The sequence below is a fragment of the Ipomoea triloba genome, chromosome 12 (genome assembly GCF_003576645.1).
Source record: "Ipomoea triloba cultivar NCNSP0323 chromosome 12, ASM357664v1".
NCBI classification, from domain to species: domain Eukaryota; kingdom Viridiplantae; phylum Streptophyta; class Magnoliopsida; order Solanales; family Convolvulaceae; genus Ipomoea; species Ipomoea triloba.
The window spans coordinates 3,300,613-3,317,671 of record NC_044927.1 but is presented as its reverse complement, the minus strand read 5'-3'; the positions used below and the strand labels follow the sequence as shown (position 1 = coordinate 3,317,671).

The window sequence follows — 17,059 nt, the reverse complement described above, 5'->3', positions numbered from 1 at the left end:
GTCACGTTGAGCCGCAAGTTCGTCTCCGACGAAAGATCCGCAGAGGATCGGTACTCCGCAGTGGAGTAACAAAATCAAAGCAAGATTTTCTTCATGCAATTTCCTCGTTTAATTTGTTGTCTCTACAGATCAATGAAGATTGGAGCGCAGTGCTCGTCTTCCAATCAAGTGCTCATCAGATTTTCTTTTGCAATTTTTAATCGGAGCAGATCCGTGAATTCGAGCAGAGTGCTCGATCGTGTTGATGCTATGTTTGCGGTCTTCGATCGCGATTCCTGGAGCAGATCCAGTGAGAGTCTGAGCGCAGCGCTTGTTCCTCTGTGCGTCGTTATTTTAGTCAATATAACGGCGTCGGAAAATGGATAAGGCAATATCGCCACGATGTTTGATTGTTTCATCGAAGAAGAGTTCTCCGAGAACAATCAACTTGAAGGTTTAGAGAAAAGCAACTTTAACGCTGATTTGAACGCAGGTGAACAGGAGAATGATGATGATCTGTTTGTAGATGTATCTTTCCGTAACAGTAATGGCAAAGAGCATGGATTTGATTTATTCTCTAGTAAGTTGATCACTACTGATCTTAAGTGAAGATTTTCCGAGAGCGATGCTTTCGGTATCGGTCGATTTCCGAGAGGGAGACCGCCTCTTGAATCAATTACGGCGCAATTTCCATCCATACTTCGACTGGAATGTAATGTACAGATTGGTTCGCTGAATCGACGGGTGTTGTTGCGATTAGCGACTGATGATGAATACAAGATTGATGTCTTTCAGAATGCTAGGGCTTGCCTTAGACTTCACCCTGCCTGTGAGAGGTTGAAGAAGGTTTTAAGTGCTAATGAATTTGAGCAAATTAGTATTCCCATATTTGAAAGGGTGAAGAAGCCATTAGAGAAAGCTATTGCAGAAGCTGGACTTGCAGTTGAAAATATTCACTGTAATGAGGTTATTGGGCCTGGATCACGAGTACCTGCCATTATTAAGATTTTGACAGAGTTCTTTGGTAAGGAGCCTAGGCATACAATGAATGCAAGTGAATGTGTTGCTAAAGGTTGTGCATTACAGTGTGCCACTAATGGAGAAAAGGAGTTTTTTGCATCCATGGTTGTTGATACTGTTATTGCAATTGAAAATGAAGACAGGCTGAATATGATTGGAATCAAGAAGGTTCCTGGAGGTACTATGTGGGATTCATTCCTTGTAAATGGTGTTGCATTCAAGAAGACATTTTCATGTGCTGGTTTTGAACAACAGCCTAAGAAGTTTGTAAATCCTAAGATACTTTTACTCAACATAGAGTTGGAACTGAAATCAGAAAAAGGCTTGACATTCCCCTGTCTGTTCAAAGCCCTGGCGTTCCGTAACTCCCCTTTCATTGGCCAGCAGCTTCATGCATTGGCAATTAAAAGTAGCTTGATATTGGACATTTTTGTTGGATGCAATGCTCTTGATATGTACAGTAAAACAAGCATTAAAAAACTTGCAGACAAGGTATTTGAGGAAATGTCGGATAGAAATATTGCTACATGGAATACCTCTGAGTTAGTTTTTGACAGCATGGATGAATGCAATGGTGTTTCTTGGTGTTCACTGCTAGCAGTCTATGAGCATAATAACTTGGGGGAAAAAGCTCTTAAGGTTTTCTTGAAAGCCAGGGAAGAGGGAATTGAGCCGACTGCGTTCATGGTTTTAAGTGTGCTTATGCTTCTGCTAGGTTGGTTGCATTTGAGCTGGGAAGGACAATTCATGGTTGCATTTGTTGTAAAGGCTTGTATTGAGGAATGTGATAGAGCATCCTATGAAAGGCCCAAGAGAAACTTGATAACCTGGAATGCTTTGGTTGGTGGTTATGCTCATCACAGGCATGCTCACATGGCACTGGATTTGTTTGAGGACATGACAAGAAAAACCCAAGATGTGGTGCAAATCTGCATGCAGTAGGGTTGGAGCAGCTGAAACAAGTTTGAATATAGTCTCTCTCTCTGTTTCCTTATAAGCTGGGCATACAAGGCTTGCATGCTCAGCTTACGGGGGGGTGTTGAGGGATGAAGAAGCTACGGTTAGAGCAAGGACATTTGTGTACATTTACCCTTCCTACTTCTGTTAATTCTTTTCTCTCTTGTCTATAAATACTATACTAGTTCTTCTTCATTTCTGCACATCCGATGCTCTGTAAGCTCTCATTCTCAACCACCAATACAACATATATTTCCTTCTTGTTACTATTGTGTATCTTCCATCAGATTTAGGATTTTTTGGTTTGGTTTATTTCTACGTGCAGGTTGCGTGTGTAGGAGCTGATGCGGAAATGTCTTAGAAGTATAATTCAGGACATGAGGGGTGAGTTTGGGAGTATTTCTTGGAAAGGGCTTGATTTGAGGTTTGATCAGTCGAGGTCTCAGAGGACTATCCATGATAGCTTTGTAGGGGAGATGGATGCTTTAAGGCAGAGCTGTTGTGCAAATATGCCACCAGAGCTTTTGAGGGAAGTGCTCATGAGGATTGATGCATCTGAATCTACTTGACCTCCTAGGAAAAATGTGGTTGCTTGTGCTGGGGTTTGTAGAAACTGGAGAGAAATAATGAAAGAATTTGTGAAGCAACCAATGATGATGGTAAGTTCCTTCTTGCTGCTTAGAAGTGTATACTCACAACGTGCTGATGAAGAATTGCACATGAAATGACAGAATTGCCCTTCTACTTCACGACAACTTAATGCCAATTGTAACATTAGACTAAAAATGTCCAACTTTTATAAAGTTTGGCCAAAATGTGCAAAATTAATAAAAGCGGGATTAAATATGTCCAACGCACCATAAATGTAGGACCAAAAATGGATTTAACTCAACTTTAATCTATTGAATTTCTTTGCAAGGCTGCGTAAATTTGCATAATGAGTTATTTTCACTTTTAGTATTATTATGTTATTTTAATATTTGACTTTTAAATATGTTTTTTTAATCATCATGTTTAATATATGACTTTCATTTTTTGGTCACATTTAGTTATTTTGGCTAAATTTTATATAGAAAGTGACTATAATTTATCACTTTTATAACTCAAATTCGTACCTACTTAAACATTATAATACTTTTGAGTATAATTGTATGACTTTGAATTAAAAATGTGATGTATTCTTTTTTAATTTATTTTTTTAAAAAGAAGATAATGTGATGCATTCTGATCATGTTTATCAAAATTTTGATTGAAAATACTAAATATGACAACAAAATGAAAGTCACTGATCAAGCGTGACAAAAATAATACTTAAAGATCAAATATGTACGTGACATAATAATCATGAGACTAATAATGAAAATAGCTTTGATATAATTGTATTGAGCTCAATGTATAAATATCACTACAATTAAAAGAATTAAAATAATTTGGTTATAAACACATAGAAAATGCTTGATATATTCTTAAATAATACTCCGTAATATTTTTTTTACATCAAATTATACCTTTTTTATGCACAAGTAGCCCAATCATATCCCCATATTAAAAAAGTACTTTTACTTCCCTACATAAAATCTTGGGTTGTTATGCCGTGGACTCAGGTCCACCTTGCAAGGTGGATCTGGGTCTACATTCACATACACTATACTCTACATTCACAATTTGTAAACTCCACACTCACACATTCAAAATTCTATATTCACAGGTCCTATACTCCACATTCACAACTTAGAACTCTACATTCACACATTACATGGCTACAAGTTGCTAGAACTTCTTAACTCTATTACAGATTCACACATGCATAACTCTACATTCACACAATCATAAATCTACATTCACGATTTCTATACTCTACATTCACACTTTGAAACCTCTACATTCACACATTTTTGGACAACTCTATATTCAGCAATATGTTTACTTAAAAAAAAAACGACAAAAACGACGTAGTTTTGGACCCAGGTCCACCTTGCAAGGTGGACCTGGGTCCACAGCATAATTTGCCTAAAATCTTGATATAAACATTTGTGCTGAGACTCACATGGAAAAAAGTGGTTTATCAAAGTAAAATTTAGGGAGTAAAATTTAAGAATTCATACAGTAAAACTCCATATCATGACAAACTTTGGGTGAAAGTGCTCCGGGAGAAATATGTGAAAGACGCCAATTTTCTCCATATTTCGGCCTGTTCGAATAGTTCATGGGGCTGGAGGAGTATCCTTAAAGGAAGGAACATCCTTGCCAAGGGGCTCAAATGGAGAGTGGGTGATGGTGACTCCATAAGCTTTTGGCACGATTGGTGGTCCGGAGAGAGCCCTCTAGCCACAACCGTCAATGATGGTGTGTTGTCAAGACCCGAGGATGTTAAAGTGAGCACCTTCATCAACGATCACCGGAACTGGGATTTGCCAGCCTTGAATGAGATTCTTCCACCTAGGAGGGTGAACGACATTCGGGCCGTGGCCTTGCCGGTCAACAATGAACAGGTAGACAAACTGACTTGGCCTCATTCCAATACTGGTTCGGTTTCGGTTTCTTCGGCCTTTTCTTTCATTTCAGGTAATGATGATGAGGACTCTTCGCATTCCTGGATCTGGAAATTGTCATGCATTGAGAAAGTTAAAATATTCATTTGGAAAATCGCGGTTAACGGCCTGCTGACGAATTCTGAACGAAGCCGGCGTGGGTTAACGAGTGCTGCCAACTGTCCTAGGTGCGGTGGTGACGAGGAGACTACAGATCACATCTTCAGGAGATGCGACGACACTCGAGACTACTGGGACGCTGCCGCTCCTCCGCTAGAGTTCGTGTCAAGCTTCCATTTTCCAATCTATACCTGGTTGGAGAAGGCATGCGCGATCAATCAAATGACCGGGCATGGGTTAAAGTGGGCGGTCGTCTTTCCCTACCTACTTTGGAATATGTGGAAAGCCCGTAACGATCACATCTTCAACAACAAGAGCACTTCTGCTAACGCTATCGTGATGAGAGCTGAACAAGAGGCATCTGAGGCTCAGCGTTACCTTCTCAAACGTTCGGGACCCCTTACGGCCAGACAACTTTGGATTTCTTGGTCCCCTCCACATTCTGGCTTTGTCAAAATTAACTCGGATGGTGCGAAAAAAGCAAGTTCGGGGTTGGCAAGCGCAGGTGGCCTTATTCGTGACTGCAAAGGTGATTGGATCGTCGGCTTTGTTGCGAATATTGGTCATACTAATAGCTTCCTGGCTGAGATATGGGGGCTGCGAGAGGGTCTTGTCCTGGCCAATAACCGCAGGTTCAACTATATTATCGCGGAATCTGACTCGGAAGCGGTGGTGAAGGTCCTTGGTAATGATTCGGGAATGGGGCCCTACGACTCCACCCTTATTGCCGATTGCAAATCATTGATTCGGTCTTTTCAGGAGTTCAGGATCTCACATGTCTTCCGGGAAGGGAATCAATGTGCCGTTCCTAGCAAATCTTGGGCAGAATTCTACTTGGGGCACGACGATCTTGGATCACCCTCCAGAAGGAATGAATGTTCTCTTGACCCGTGATGCGCGGGGGGTTACCTATAGTAGGTGGCACTAGTTCTCGGGATCCCTAGGATCCCTTTCTCTCACCAAAAAAAAAAAAAAAATTGGTGTGAACTCTCTATCATGTCGGTTGAAGAGACTTTTAAGTAAAACTAATCCATTACTAGATTATTGCCATATGAACAATATTACTTCAATCACAAAATCTTATTGCGGGGGGAAAAAAAGTCCAGATCAATTAACGTTTGTTATGGAGAATATTTAGGGGTTGATACATTGTAATCGGCAGTTGAACCTGAATTAGGAAATTGTCTTGATGTTTTCCCAAATTTGGCAATACACGTCCCAAATGACTAAAATACCCCGGTGTCAGAGGTCCTAGATTTCATCCTGGTTCAGCGCTTCAAAGTTCAAAACCCTTGGCCATTTTTGTCCGAAAACCCAGCAAAAAGATTTGGGTCCGTGTCCGTTACCAAATTATCTACTTGGTACCCGAATTCAGGTGCTCGATCATGGCGTCTAGCAGTAAAGTCAGCCAATCCATCAATTGTTTGATTCGTAAGCTTTAAGGAATCTCTGTGATGATTCGCCTTAACATCTCACCGAACATTCCGTCCCTTCTTCAAACCCGTTTTCGCTTCTGAATCTTCGCCTTTTTTTTTTCTCGCATTTGATTTGTTGTTGGAGGAGGTAAATCAGGAAATGATGAAGCTGGGCCGGAGGAGCAACAGTTTCCGAGGAGCGTTGCCGTTGGATTCGTCCTCCGACGGGAAATCGCCGGCGACGGTTGTGTGGCTTGTGCTTCACGCGCTCTGTTGTCTGATTAGTTTGGTACTTGGCTTCAGATTCTCCCGTTCCGTCTTTTTCCTTTTCTTATCCAACTCCTCCACTCCCAGTAATACCCTATACTCTCTCCCCGCCCTCTCCGTTCTAGAGGCGCCGGCGAACGGGACGGTTTCGAGCAGCCGCGTGGTGGTTGGGCGGCACGGGATCTTAATACGGCCGTGGCCGCATCCCAATTCGACTGAGGTGATGCAGGCTCACAAGATAATCGAGATCGTTCAGAGGGAACAGAGGTTTCAATATGGCGTCAAAACTCCCAGGACTGTGATCGCTATAACTCCCACCTATGTTCGAACCTTCCAGACTTTGCACCTCACCGGAGTGATGCATTCGCTGATGAATGCCCCGTACAATGTCATCTGGATTGTCGTGGAAGCCGGCGGAATCACAAACGAGACTTCCTCGTTGCTAGCCAAGTCGGGGCTCCGGACTATCCACATCGGATTCCGCGAGAAAATGCCGATTCTATGGAAGCATCGCCAGAAATTGGAGTCCAAAATGCGAGTTCATGCTTTGAGGTATGCGAAATTGGCTCGAATTTCATGGCTGTATTTCAAAATTTGAATTGGATTTGAAAATTTGACAGAATAGGTAGGGTTGTTTACTTGTTTGTTTTGAATTTTGAGCAGACATGTAAGAGATGAGAAGCTAGATGGGATAGTGATGTTTGCGGATGATAGTAATATGCACAGTCTCGAGTTATTCGATGAGATCCAAAAGGCCAAATGGGTTGCCGCAATGTCTGTTGGCATTCTTGCTCATTCAGGGGGTGCCGAGGCAAAGCATATGCAACTGCCTGTTCAAGGTCCGGCTTGCAATTCGTCAAACAATCTAATAGGTTGGCATACGTTTGATTCGTCCCCTTACTTGGAGAAGAGTGCAAGATACGTTGGAGACAAGGCAGTCGTTTTGCCCGGGAAGTTCGAATGGGCTGGCTTTGTGTTGAATTCTAGGTTAGTTTGGAAAGATGCTGAAGACAAGCCGGAATGGGTTAAGGATTTGGATAGTATAGTGGAGGCTGGAGAAGATATTGACAGCCCGCTTTCTTTGCTGAAGGATTCTTCGGTCGTGGAACCTCTAGGAAATTGTGGGCGCAAGGTTATGCTTTGGTGGCTCCGTGTTGAGGCAAGGGCAGACAGTAAATTCCCTGCCAGGTTAGTTTCTACTTAGATTACTATAGTACTTTACTAGGTGGTTTCATGATACTACTTTCGTTTCCCCTTAATTTTTATCAAGTGATTGACTTTGGTAGTATTGGTCTTAGTTGGTGTTCATATCATAATACATCCCTAAGTGTATATTTGATCCATACATGACTATCTTCTGTCATTTTTTGGGGGAATTAAAAAAAAATTGCACCAATATTGACTCTTTGTGCTTCAGTAGGTTGAGAAAGTTGTTATGAACAGATATTACATTGTAACAGAGTCGGTAGTACTAAAAAAAAATTGCACCTTTTAGTTGGTCAGATCATCAGTTTCTTGTGTGTTACTAATCAATATTAATTATCCATCAAAAAAAGAAGAAAGAAAAAGGGATACCACCAAGAACATTGTAATCCAATGGCTTAGGTCAGAAACTCAATACAAGAGATCTTAGGTTTAATTCTCATTCTTCTCAGATGTACCAAAGAAAAAAGATGACTTGATTAGAAAATAGGCTAATCTCTAGTAGATTGCTGGAGAAGAATAGATTATGAAGTGTGCATGTATTTAGCAGATTGTAAGGCTAGGGGGGCATGTAGATTGAATGATGCATAGAGACAAAATATAAAAATGAAATAAATAAAATAAAAATAACAATAAACATTCATGGACATGTACTGAGCATGCACACATAGCGTGGGTTTAACATTTAACATGTATTTTTAGTTGTTTTCTTTCTATGACTTAAATATCTTGTCAACATGAAATGCAATTTCCACTTATTTTAGTCTTTTAGATTGTCATCCAAGAAACCTATATGTACTAGGATGTAATAAATACGGGGCAACCCCAACCAAGTTGATTAGGTTATTGGTTTGGTAACCACTAGATTACAAGTTCAACTCCCAGCGGGAGCAATCTATTGGTCTTATTGGTTTGAGCAAGTTGAACATTTCATGTTTGATGTTTATGAATTGCCCGCCATCCCCCTCCCTTTTGGTAATACAACAGTATTATGGCCTAATTGATTCAGATCATAGCAGAACTTAACTAAATTTGCATAACTACTGCCCTTGACAATACAAGCTGATGAATTGGATTAATCACAAAGTGGGCTTTATATAATTGGTTTATCTTATGCTCATTATCTTGTAAGAATTACAAACCGATGACTTCTGGTGTTCCAGGCCTGAAACTATTCAAACTATTCTTGTTATACCAATTAAGGAATGTTGGTCAACCCATTTATCTGGATTCTGGAATGGCAGTTCTGTTCTAAATTAAGGTCACTGTTATATGTCAACTGAACAAAGAAGATATTGGTTGTTTTCATACTCTTGATTGTCATTAAAATATTCTATTTTATGCAGATGGATAATCGACCCACCGTTGGATGTTACTGTCCCAGCAAAACGCACACCATGGCCAGATGCTCCTCCTGAACTGCCTACCACTGAAAAGTTAATCAGCATCCAAGAGAACACCGAGAAACGCACTACAAAACCACGATCTAGAAGACGCAGTTCCAGGAAGAGAAAGCATGTGGCAAGGAACATTGATATGCAAGCCTCATCTACTAGTCGTTCTGGGGAGAATTAGTTAAGTTGATATACAACTATACAAGCCTCATCTACATACTAGGGCGTTACGGGGAGGGAGAAGTAGCCAACGACATTTGGAGAGTTATCCACGCTGTGAATACTCAGTCTACAAGCCTCAACTTCGAGACTACATTACTACATCTACATGAAGTCAGCTATATAGCAGTTGATACAACATACCTTTTTTTTTTTCGTGTTGATTTCATTCTTTCTTTTTGCCCCTTTTGCCTTCTCCTCTCATCGCTTTGTGATTTGAGTGATTAGAGTTGTGATCCCCCAGAGAGGAGCTCAGCTGAAATCTCCCCTTCTTCCATTATACACGTGATTCCATTAGCTCAAGCTCAAATACATTCTTGCTTAATTTTCCTTTTTTGAATATTATATATTGTGAATATAAATTTATAAACTTCCCTTCCAATTGTTGCAGTCACATAACTGGCATGAGTCTGAACTCTGAACTGAGATCAATGAAATGGTTGTCTACTTGCAACCCTGTGGCCTGGCTTTAACAGTTGAAGTATAGTACACCAGCCAGGGTATTATGTAAGACTGTAATGTTAAGTATGATGGGTAAAATGCATTTTGATCTCTCGATTGTTCTTCGTGAAATTTGGTTCATATCCTTCAATTTGAACAAGCTTGGTCCATTGATTGTGCATAGTGTCGTTAATTCAATCTCTCGCGTGATTTGACTAGTATTGAGTTTGAGACTTGAGAGTATTATGTCGTAAGAGACTAAAATTAATAAAAATTTAAACAATTGAGAGATCAAATTTAAAATGTATTTTTTAATGATATATTTAAAAGCAAAAATTATAGGTAAGTGTCGAAGAAGAGCTCCTCACCCTGAAAGCGATGATCTATTGAGTGCAGATAAATAAGAGCATGATTTATCAAATGTACACTTCCGAGTAGTGATTATAGATTTCTCTTGTCACCTAACAAAATATTTTCCTACTATCGAAGTTGGAAAAGGAATCGAGGAACAAGAATATTAAAATATATATATATAATTATTAAGTTGACTATTTACATTTAAATTTATTAATTCGATCAAATAAAAACCGCGAACAAAACGTAATCACATTTAAAAACTTGTGCGTGCAGAGTACTTGTAATTTTATGCACACGGAATATTTTGGTGCACCTTTATAGGTGGGTCAACGATGGTTGGTGCAAGACTGAAGTTTCGGCTTGTATTAATAATTTAATTAATTTAATATTATATGTTATTAATTACTATATATACTCGTCATATCTTATTATTTTTGTGCACCTTAATAGGTGGGTCAACGATGATTGTCGCCCAACTAATCAAGACGGCACTCAAATAATGTATAATATTTAAATACCATTTTGGAAATTCTTAAGTTTTTTTTTGAAAGTGGAAAATTTAAGTTTTGATCATGGTTATGATGAAAATGGAAAGTATGATAATAGAATGTGCTGAAGCAATATGATATGGATATGGGCACGTGAAAGCAATGGACATGGGACATCAATTTATTTATTTATTTTTTATTTTTTTTTTGAGTACACATCGGACATCATTTCATTTCCCACGTTTGATTAGCTTAGAAGGGTCCATTGACAGGTAGAGTATTGGATTAGATCAAGTTTCAACGTCAATACATCACCCACTAATGCCATTTCTTTTAATAGAGTCCAACAATAAATTCCATTTAAGATAATTAAAATGATTTTGACTAACAAACGAGGAACTTAAAATGAAAAAAAAAAGTTTTTTCCTTGAATATTTGAAATCTTATTTCTCAAATAAGAATACTTTACTTTTAAATTTATTTCCTATGCTATTATAGACGAGACTATCATTATCCTTGCAATACTCTCTCACAAGGCGTTTGGTTAGAGGGAATTACAATTCCATTGCCAATTAATTCTCATATAATTTTGAAGCTAAGCAAATTCACTCATTTGGTTAGAAGGAATTGCAATTCACGGAATTAAAATTCCCCCATTATCATGGAATTAGAATCACATGCCCCCTCTGCTATTTCAATTCCATGAATTTTAGGAGGAAAAAGTAACTTTGAGATAAAATTATCCCTCTCTTTTTTTTTTAACCTATAATTGATGTTTCGTCTTTCTCTTTCGATTATATCGTGTCTTCTTCTTCTATTCTTAACGCATACCGTCAATTAGTAGGACAACTTCAATCAAATATGTTTTCTCAAAACTCACTTATCTATTTTATTGCTTGTATTATGCAATTATAGCGTTTATTTACATCGTGTTACATAAATTTCCAAAAGTAAAATTTGAATTTAGTCATTTAGGATTTATAATAATAATAATAATAATAATAATAATAATAATAATAATAATAATAATAATAAGAAGTATGTGCATTTTAGACACTTTAAAAAATGGTACCACTTTCAATATATATATAACAATAATAATAATAAAAATAATAACTGAAAAAGTTTTAAAAAAAATTATAGGAAAGCTATCAAATAACAACTTTTTATGTCATTTGCAAGCTTTTTGTTTTTAGAAATCTTGCAAGACATGTAAGCAAATAAATAAATAAATAAATAAATTTACACAAAAGCATGCCACATCATCTTGCAATTGACAAAATTTATTGGATGAGGACAACCTAATAGAGAAAAAGTACAAATAAGCCAACCAACTATTTGTGAAACATCAATTAAGTCACTCAATTTGAAGAAAAAAAAATCTCAAATAAATCTATGAATCCAAAATTGCAATTCACTTTTTTAACATGTAACTTAGTTTTTGATTACTAAGAATGCCACGTGAATTTTTTCTTTTAAAATTTACTTCCACTGTGTATTTAAGTGTCGTATATGAAATCCAACAATCCATAGAGTTGGCCTCGATGCCAGATGACCAGAGCAAAGCTAACAGTGCAATCCAAATCTCCCATGACTTGATTTGAGGACGAGTTTTGTACAATCCCTATAGCTCACATGAGTTCGATCAAAGTTGAATTACTACTCGATTCAAGCTCTTCCTCTTCTAGAATCGCCCCAGGACTAGCAACAATGAGATGAGCCTCGGATGAGCTTTGACTTTGAGGAAGAAAGCACGTTGACAAGGAGATATAGTTTGAGGAGAGCCGGAGGAATAGCATCAACTATCGATCTATGAGCAACTTCTACGAAATCAACCTCATGCCAATGGATACAATCCGTGATCGTCTCTAGAGCATTGCTGTGAAGATGATTTTTACTGGATATCTGCGTGAGTGTATTAAGGTGTACGACATTGCCTATAAGTTGGCAATTGACGCAAATTTTACGAAGCTTGGAATAGCGAAATTGAGCATCGAAGATTTCATGAGGAGGTTAGAATGTCAAACTTTTGAAATGAAGATCCGACGATGGATATGGGTTGCCAAATTTTGCATTCATATACCCTTTGCTAGTGAGAAGAAGCTCTGTGTGCAAACCTTTGAGGGTTTGTTTAGGCACTACAAGTCTAAAACTAATGATGCTTGCCTATAGTAAATTTATTGTGTGTTATAGAAATATATTTTGAATCAAAATCAAATGCTTAATTCACGATGGAAATAGTTTTATTCCCAAAATCTCTGGTTTCGTAGACCAACGCCTTATCCATTGGGCCATAGAGTCATTTATTTTCCAAATTTATTGTTTCAATACATATTATAATATTTCATGTTTTAGTGCTTTCAATGTTCTCCACGCAATAGTTTCATACTTTCATATTCACTGCATGGCAAGAGTTTTAGACTAAACGTTTTATTCAAGCAATTTTAATTGAATCTTTTGAAATTGAAAATAGTTATCTCGTTTGGAGTTTGGACAATTCCTTTTAAAAATAATTTAATGTGTTTTTATCAATTCTTATCTCTTTCACATTGTTTATTTGTTCAAATTGCAACATATGATATTTTAATGCAAGATTCAAGAGCTAACTAACATGTAAGAAGATATATATATATATATATCAAACAAAACTTTCTTAAAAGTTCATGGTAAATCTTAAAAATGAGCAAGATCAATTATCATCACATATACATACTCCAAATTACCCATTGTCACAACAAGTGGAGTCAACAAGTCAATTCATAGAAATATTGTTACGGTGAAGATGATAACTGACAAAGTGACAATATAATAATGATAACACAAAATAGTTAGTCACAAGACAATGATAAGATTAAAAGCCTCATTATTTGAGAAATAAGTTTTAAAGAATCTCTATTAAAGAAAAACTTGTCAAAAAAGTTAACAATTTATAAAACTTTATATAAAATTCAAAATAAAATAATAATTTATAACGTTACTTAACATAAAATTCAAAATAAAATAGCAATAGTGATTAACATGTAATGAAAAGCAAATAAACACAAATGATTCTTACATGAACATGTGTTGAGATTAATCTAGAAGAATATGAGAAAGTAGTGAACTTTTACAGTATGCTTTGTAAGAGGTTTTAGTATTGGACAAAGTGGTTGAATTTGAGAGAAATTGTTCTTAGATTGTGAACCTTTTTAAAACAAAAGAGGATGTCTTTATGGTGACCTAATGGTGAATCATGAACTTTCATGGATATTCATAGTGGAATAATGATGGTGAAATGGTCACATAACTGTCACTCATGAAAAAAATGATATTTAATATGCTCCTATCGTTAATTTTATTAGTAATTTGAATCAGTCAATTTAAGTATAATTTCTTGATTTAGGATTTTGATGAGTTTTTTGTGCTATATAGATAGTAAAAATTCAAAAAAAAAAAATTTAAAAGAAAAGAAAGAAAAAAAAAATGTCAAAATGACCACTTTGACACACTTGATGTGCACCCATACAAACACATACCTTTTTTTTTTTTTTTTTTTTTTTTTTTTTTTTTTTTTCTTCTCCTATCTCTTTTTTATTACAAAAATTGAATCCTTTGAAATAAACTCAAAACCACTCTCTCCCGCAAACTCCGTCCTCTAGAAGAAGAAATCTATTGGGATTGTTCTAATCGGATCAGTCTTGTGGGCCCATTGCGCTAATTGACGCAAATCATATCATGAACCATCATATGCATTATGGGTCCTAATTTACTTAAAGTTAATATATTAAGTACTTATTATAACTTTGTTCTAAATTCATAATATATATTATGAGTAAAATACATAATATGCTATGGATCCTCAATGCCCATCATAGTTGCACCACCCGTTCCAATAACGGCAAATTATTCTGTGAACCTAAATTCATATTGCAATATAAATCCGTGTTCAAAATACACAATTTACATACAAAATGTTCACAATTCAATTTGAGAACATTCTGTATGTACGATTACTTTTTTGAAAACCAACAACAATCAAATGCATTAATTTTGAATCAAATTCAAAATACAACCCGGAGGAAAAATATCCCACACAAAAAGAACAGGGAAGAACCTGTCGCCCGTACTAATATATGAACTACTAAATTCACTGGCGATTCCCCACTTTATCATGTGAGTTAATCATCCAAGCCACCTTTAATCTTGGTCTACTGGCCCGGCCCCACTAGGTCGAATGACCTATCCCAATAGTTACATCTCTCCTTACAATCATGAATCATGATGTACACAACAAGATATTTGGCAATTGGCAAGGAACAATAAATTAATTTTTTTTGCCAAAAGGAACAATAAATTAATAATCACACTCCAAAACAAAGCTTTCCCACGCCCCCAACGTTGCTAGTTGCAGCAAAAATGGTGGCAGTGTTCAACAAAGAACTCTTGAGTTGGTACCTCATCACCCTCAAACTCAACCAAACTTTGGATAATCGTCTCCAAAACGCCCAAACCCCCAACCCCCAATCCCCACAACCGCAGATCAACAAAGAACATCAGATTGCCCACACGAACAGCTCAGTTAGTTTCCGTAAAATAGATTGCGGGCAAGAACAAGAACCCGTCACGGAGGGTCCCACATCGCCGGGAACGGAATGGGCGATCAGCATAAAGGACAAGCTGGAGCAAGCCAAGCAAGACGACGATTCGGGGTCATGGTCAAAGCTCTCAATCTACAGAGTCCCGTTGAGTTTAAGGAAAGACGACGACAAAGCCTACATTCCTCAGATCGTGTCGTTGGGGCCGTACCACCACGGAAAACGGCGGCTCAAGAACATGGATCGCCACAAATGGCGGGCGGTTTATCACATCCTGAAACGGACGAGCCAGGACGTGACCATCTACCTGGACGCCATTAGAGACGTAGAAGAGAAAGCCCGAGGCTCCTACGAGGGACCCATCGCTCTGGGCAGCAACGAATTCGTGGAAATGATGGTTCTTGACGGGTGTTTCGTTCTTGAACTCTTCCGGGGCGCCGCGGCCGGGTTTAAGCATCTCGGGTACGCCCGGAACGACCCGGTTTTCGCGATGCGTGGGTCCATGCACTCGATCCAGAGGGATATGATAATGCTTGAGAATCAAATCCACTTTTCATTCTTGATACCCTCTATGGAATCCAGGCCGGGAATCCCGATCAGAAGGGGATTGTGGCGAAATTAGCCCTAAGATTCTTCGACCCCCTCATGCCCTCTGATGAGCCCTTGACGAAACGCGATTTGACCAAACTTGAGACCTCTAAAGCTTTTGACCCCTTCACCGACCTGGGTGGGCTCCACTGCCTCGACGTTTTCCGGCGAAGCCTTCTGAGAACCGGGCCGGAACCCTCCCCGAGAATCTGGATCAAGAAATGGTCGCATAGTAGCCGCGTGGCAGATAAAAGGAGACAACAATTGATTCACTGCGTTTCCGAGTTAAGAGAAGCTGGGATTAAGTTCAAGAAACGGAAAACGGACAGATTCTGGGACATAAAATTCAAGAATGGGTATCTCAAGATTCCCAGGTTGTTAATCCATGATGGGACAAAATCTCTGTTCCTTAATCTCATCGCATTCGAGCAGTGCCATTTGGATTGCAGTAACGACATAACGTCCTACATTATTTTCATGGATAATCTCATAAACTCCCCTGCGGATGTGAGTTATCTCCATTACTTTGGGATAATTGAGCACTGGCTTGGGAGTGATGCCGAAGTGGCTGAATTGTTTAATCGCCTTTGTCAAGAAGTGGTTTTTGATATCAATGACAGTTATCTTTCCCGGCTGTCGGAGCAGATAAATAGGTATTATGATCACCGGTGGAATGCGTGGAGAGCGGCGTTGAAGCACAAGTATTTTAATAATCCTTGGGCGACTATCTCGTTCTTTGCTGCGGTGATTTTGTTGATCATGACTTTTGCACAGACGTTTTATGGCGTGTATGGATACTACAATCCAAGGTCTTGAGTTGTGTCGCCAAATAAGTGGCTTTTGTTCTGGATTGGGGTGCTTGATCATCTGCTGGATTGGATTGCTTGAATTGTTTTGATTTTTTTACTTGTTTGGATTTGGACATAAAAATATACCATCTTACAAAGGATTGAAAGAAAGCAAAAGGTCTTTTAAGGTTTTTTTCTTTTTTTTTTTCTTTTTAGTAATGAGAGAAACTTACAGCCACTAAGTAAAGATGTGTATCACAAGAAGGTTAAATTAATATATGGTTGTCCATAGCTAACCACGGGTTGCTCATAGCCACAAGAAGGTTAAACGAGCTTAGGGTTACCCATAGTTGACAATTGACAGCAAGGAGGTTAAACCAGTTGCTCATAGTAGACTGCGGATTGTCTTGACGACAAGAAGGTTAAACCAGTTTAAGATTGCTCATAATTGACCATGATTGTCTTAACCACAATGAGGTAGGTTAAACCAACTTAAGGTTGTTCGTAGTTGACTAGTTGACTAACACACTGACTAGTTGGCTAGGGTCACAAGGCGAGGGCTTTACCCACGTACTCACGCAGTGAGGAGTGGGGTTTACCTTACTAATCCAAAAAATAAAAAGATTAACAGGTCGCTCATGTTGATTAAACCAATCAAGGAGGTTAAACTACAAGTTGTCTTGACCATAAGGAGGTTAAAACAGCCTGACAACCCTTA

General features: G+C 38.2%; 1 protein-coding gene and 1 pseudogene across 1 annotated transcript; both read left to right on the top strand.

Annotated features, from left to right (window-relative positions):
- Positions 1 to 5,852: 5,852 nt before the first annotated feature.
- Positions 5,853 to 9,657, top strand: LOC115999865 (probable beta-1,4-xylosyltransferase IRX14). The gene is made up of 3 exons (XM_031239804.1): positions 5,853 to 6,841; positions 6,953 to 7,477; positions 8,839 to 9,657. The coding sequence occupies exons 1-3, from the start codon at positions 6,183 to 6,185 to the stop codon at positions 9,065 to 9,067; spliced, it is 1,413 nt and encodes a 470-aa protein (XP_031095664.1). The 5' UTR covers positions 5,853 to 6,182; the 3' UTR covers positions 9,068 to 9,657.
- A 4,982-nt stretch (positions 9,658 to 14,639) lies between these two features.
- Positions 14,640 to 16,538, top strand: LOC115998260 (annotated as a pseudogene).
- The last annotated feature ends 521 nt before the right edge of the window (positions 16,539 to 17,059 follow it).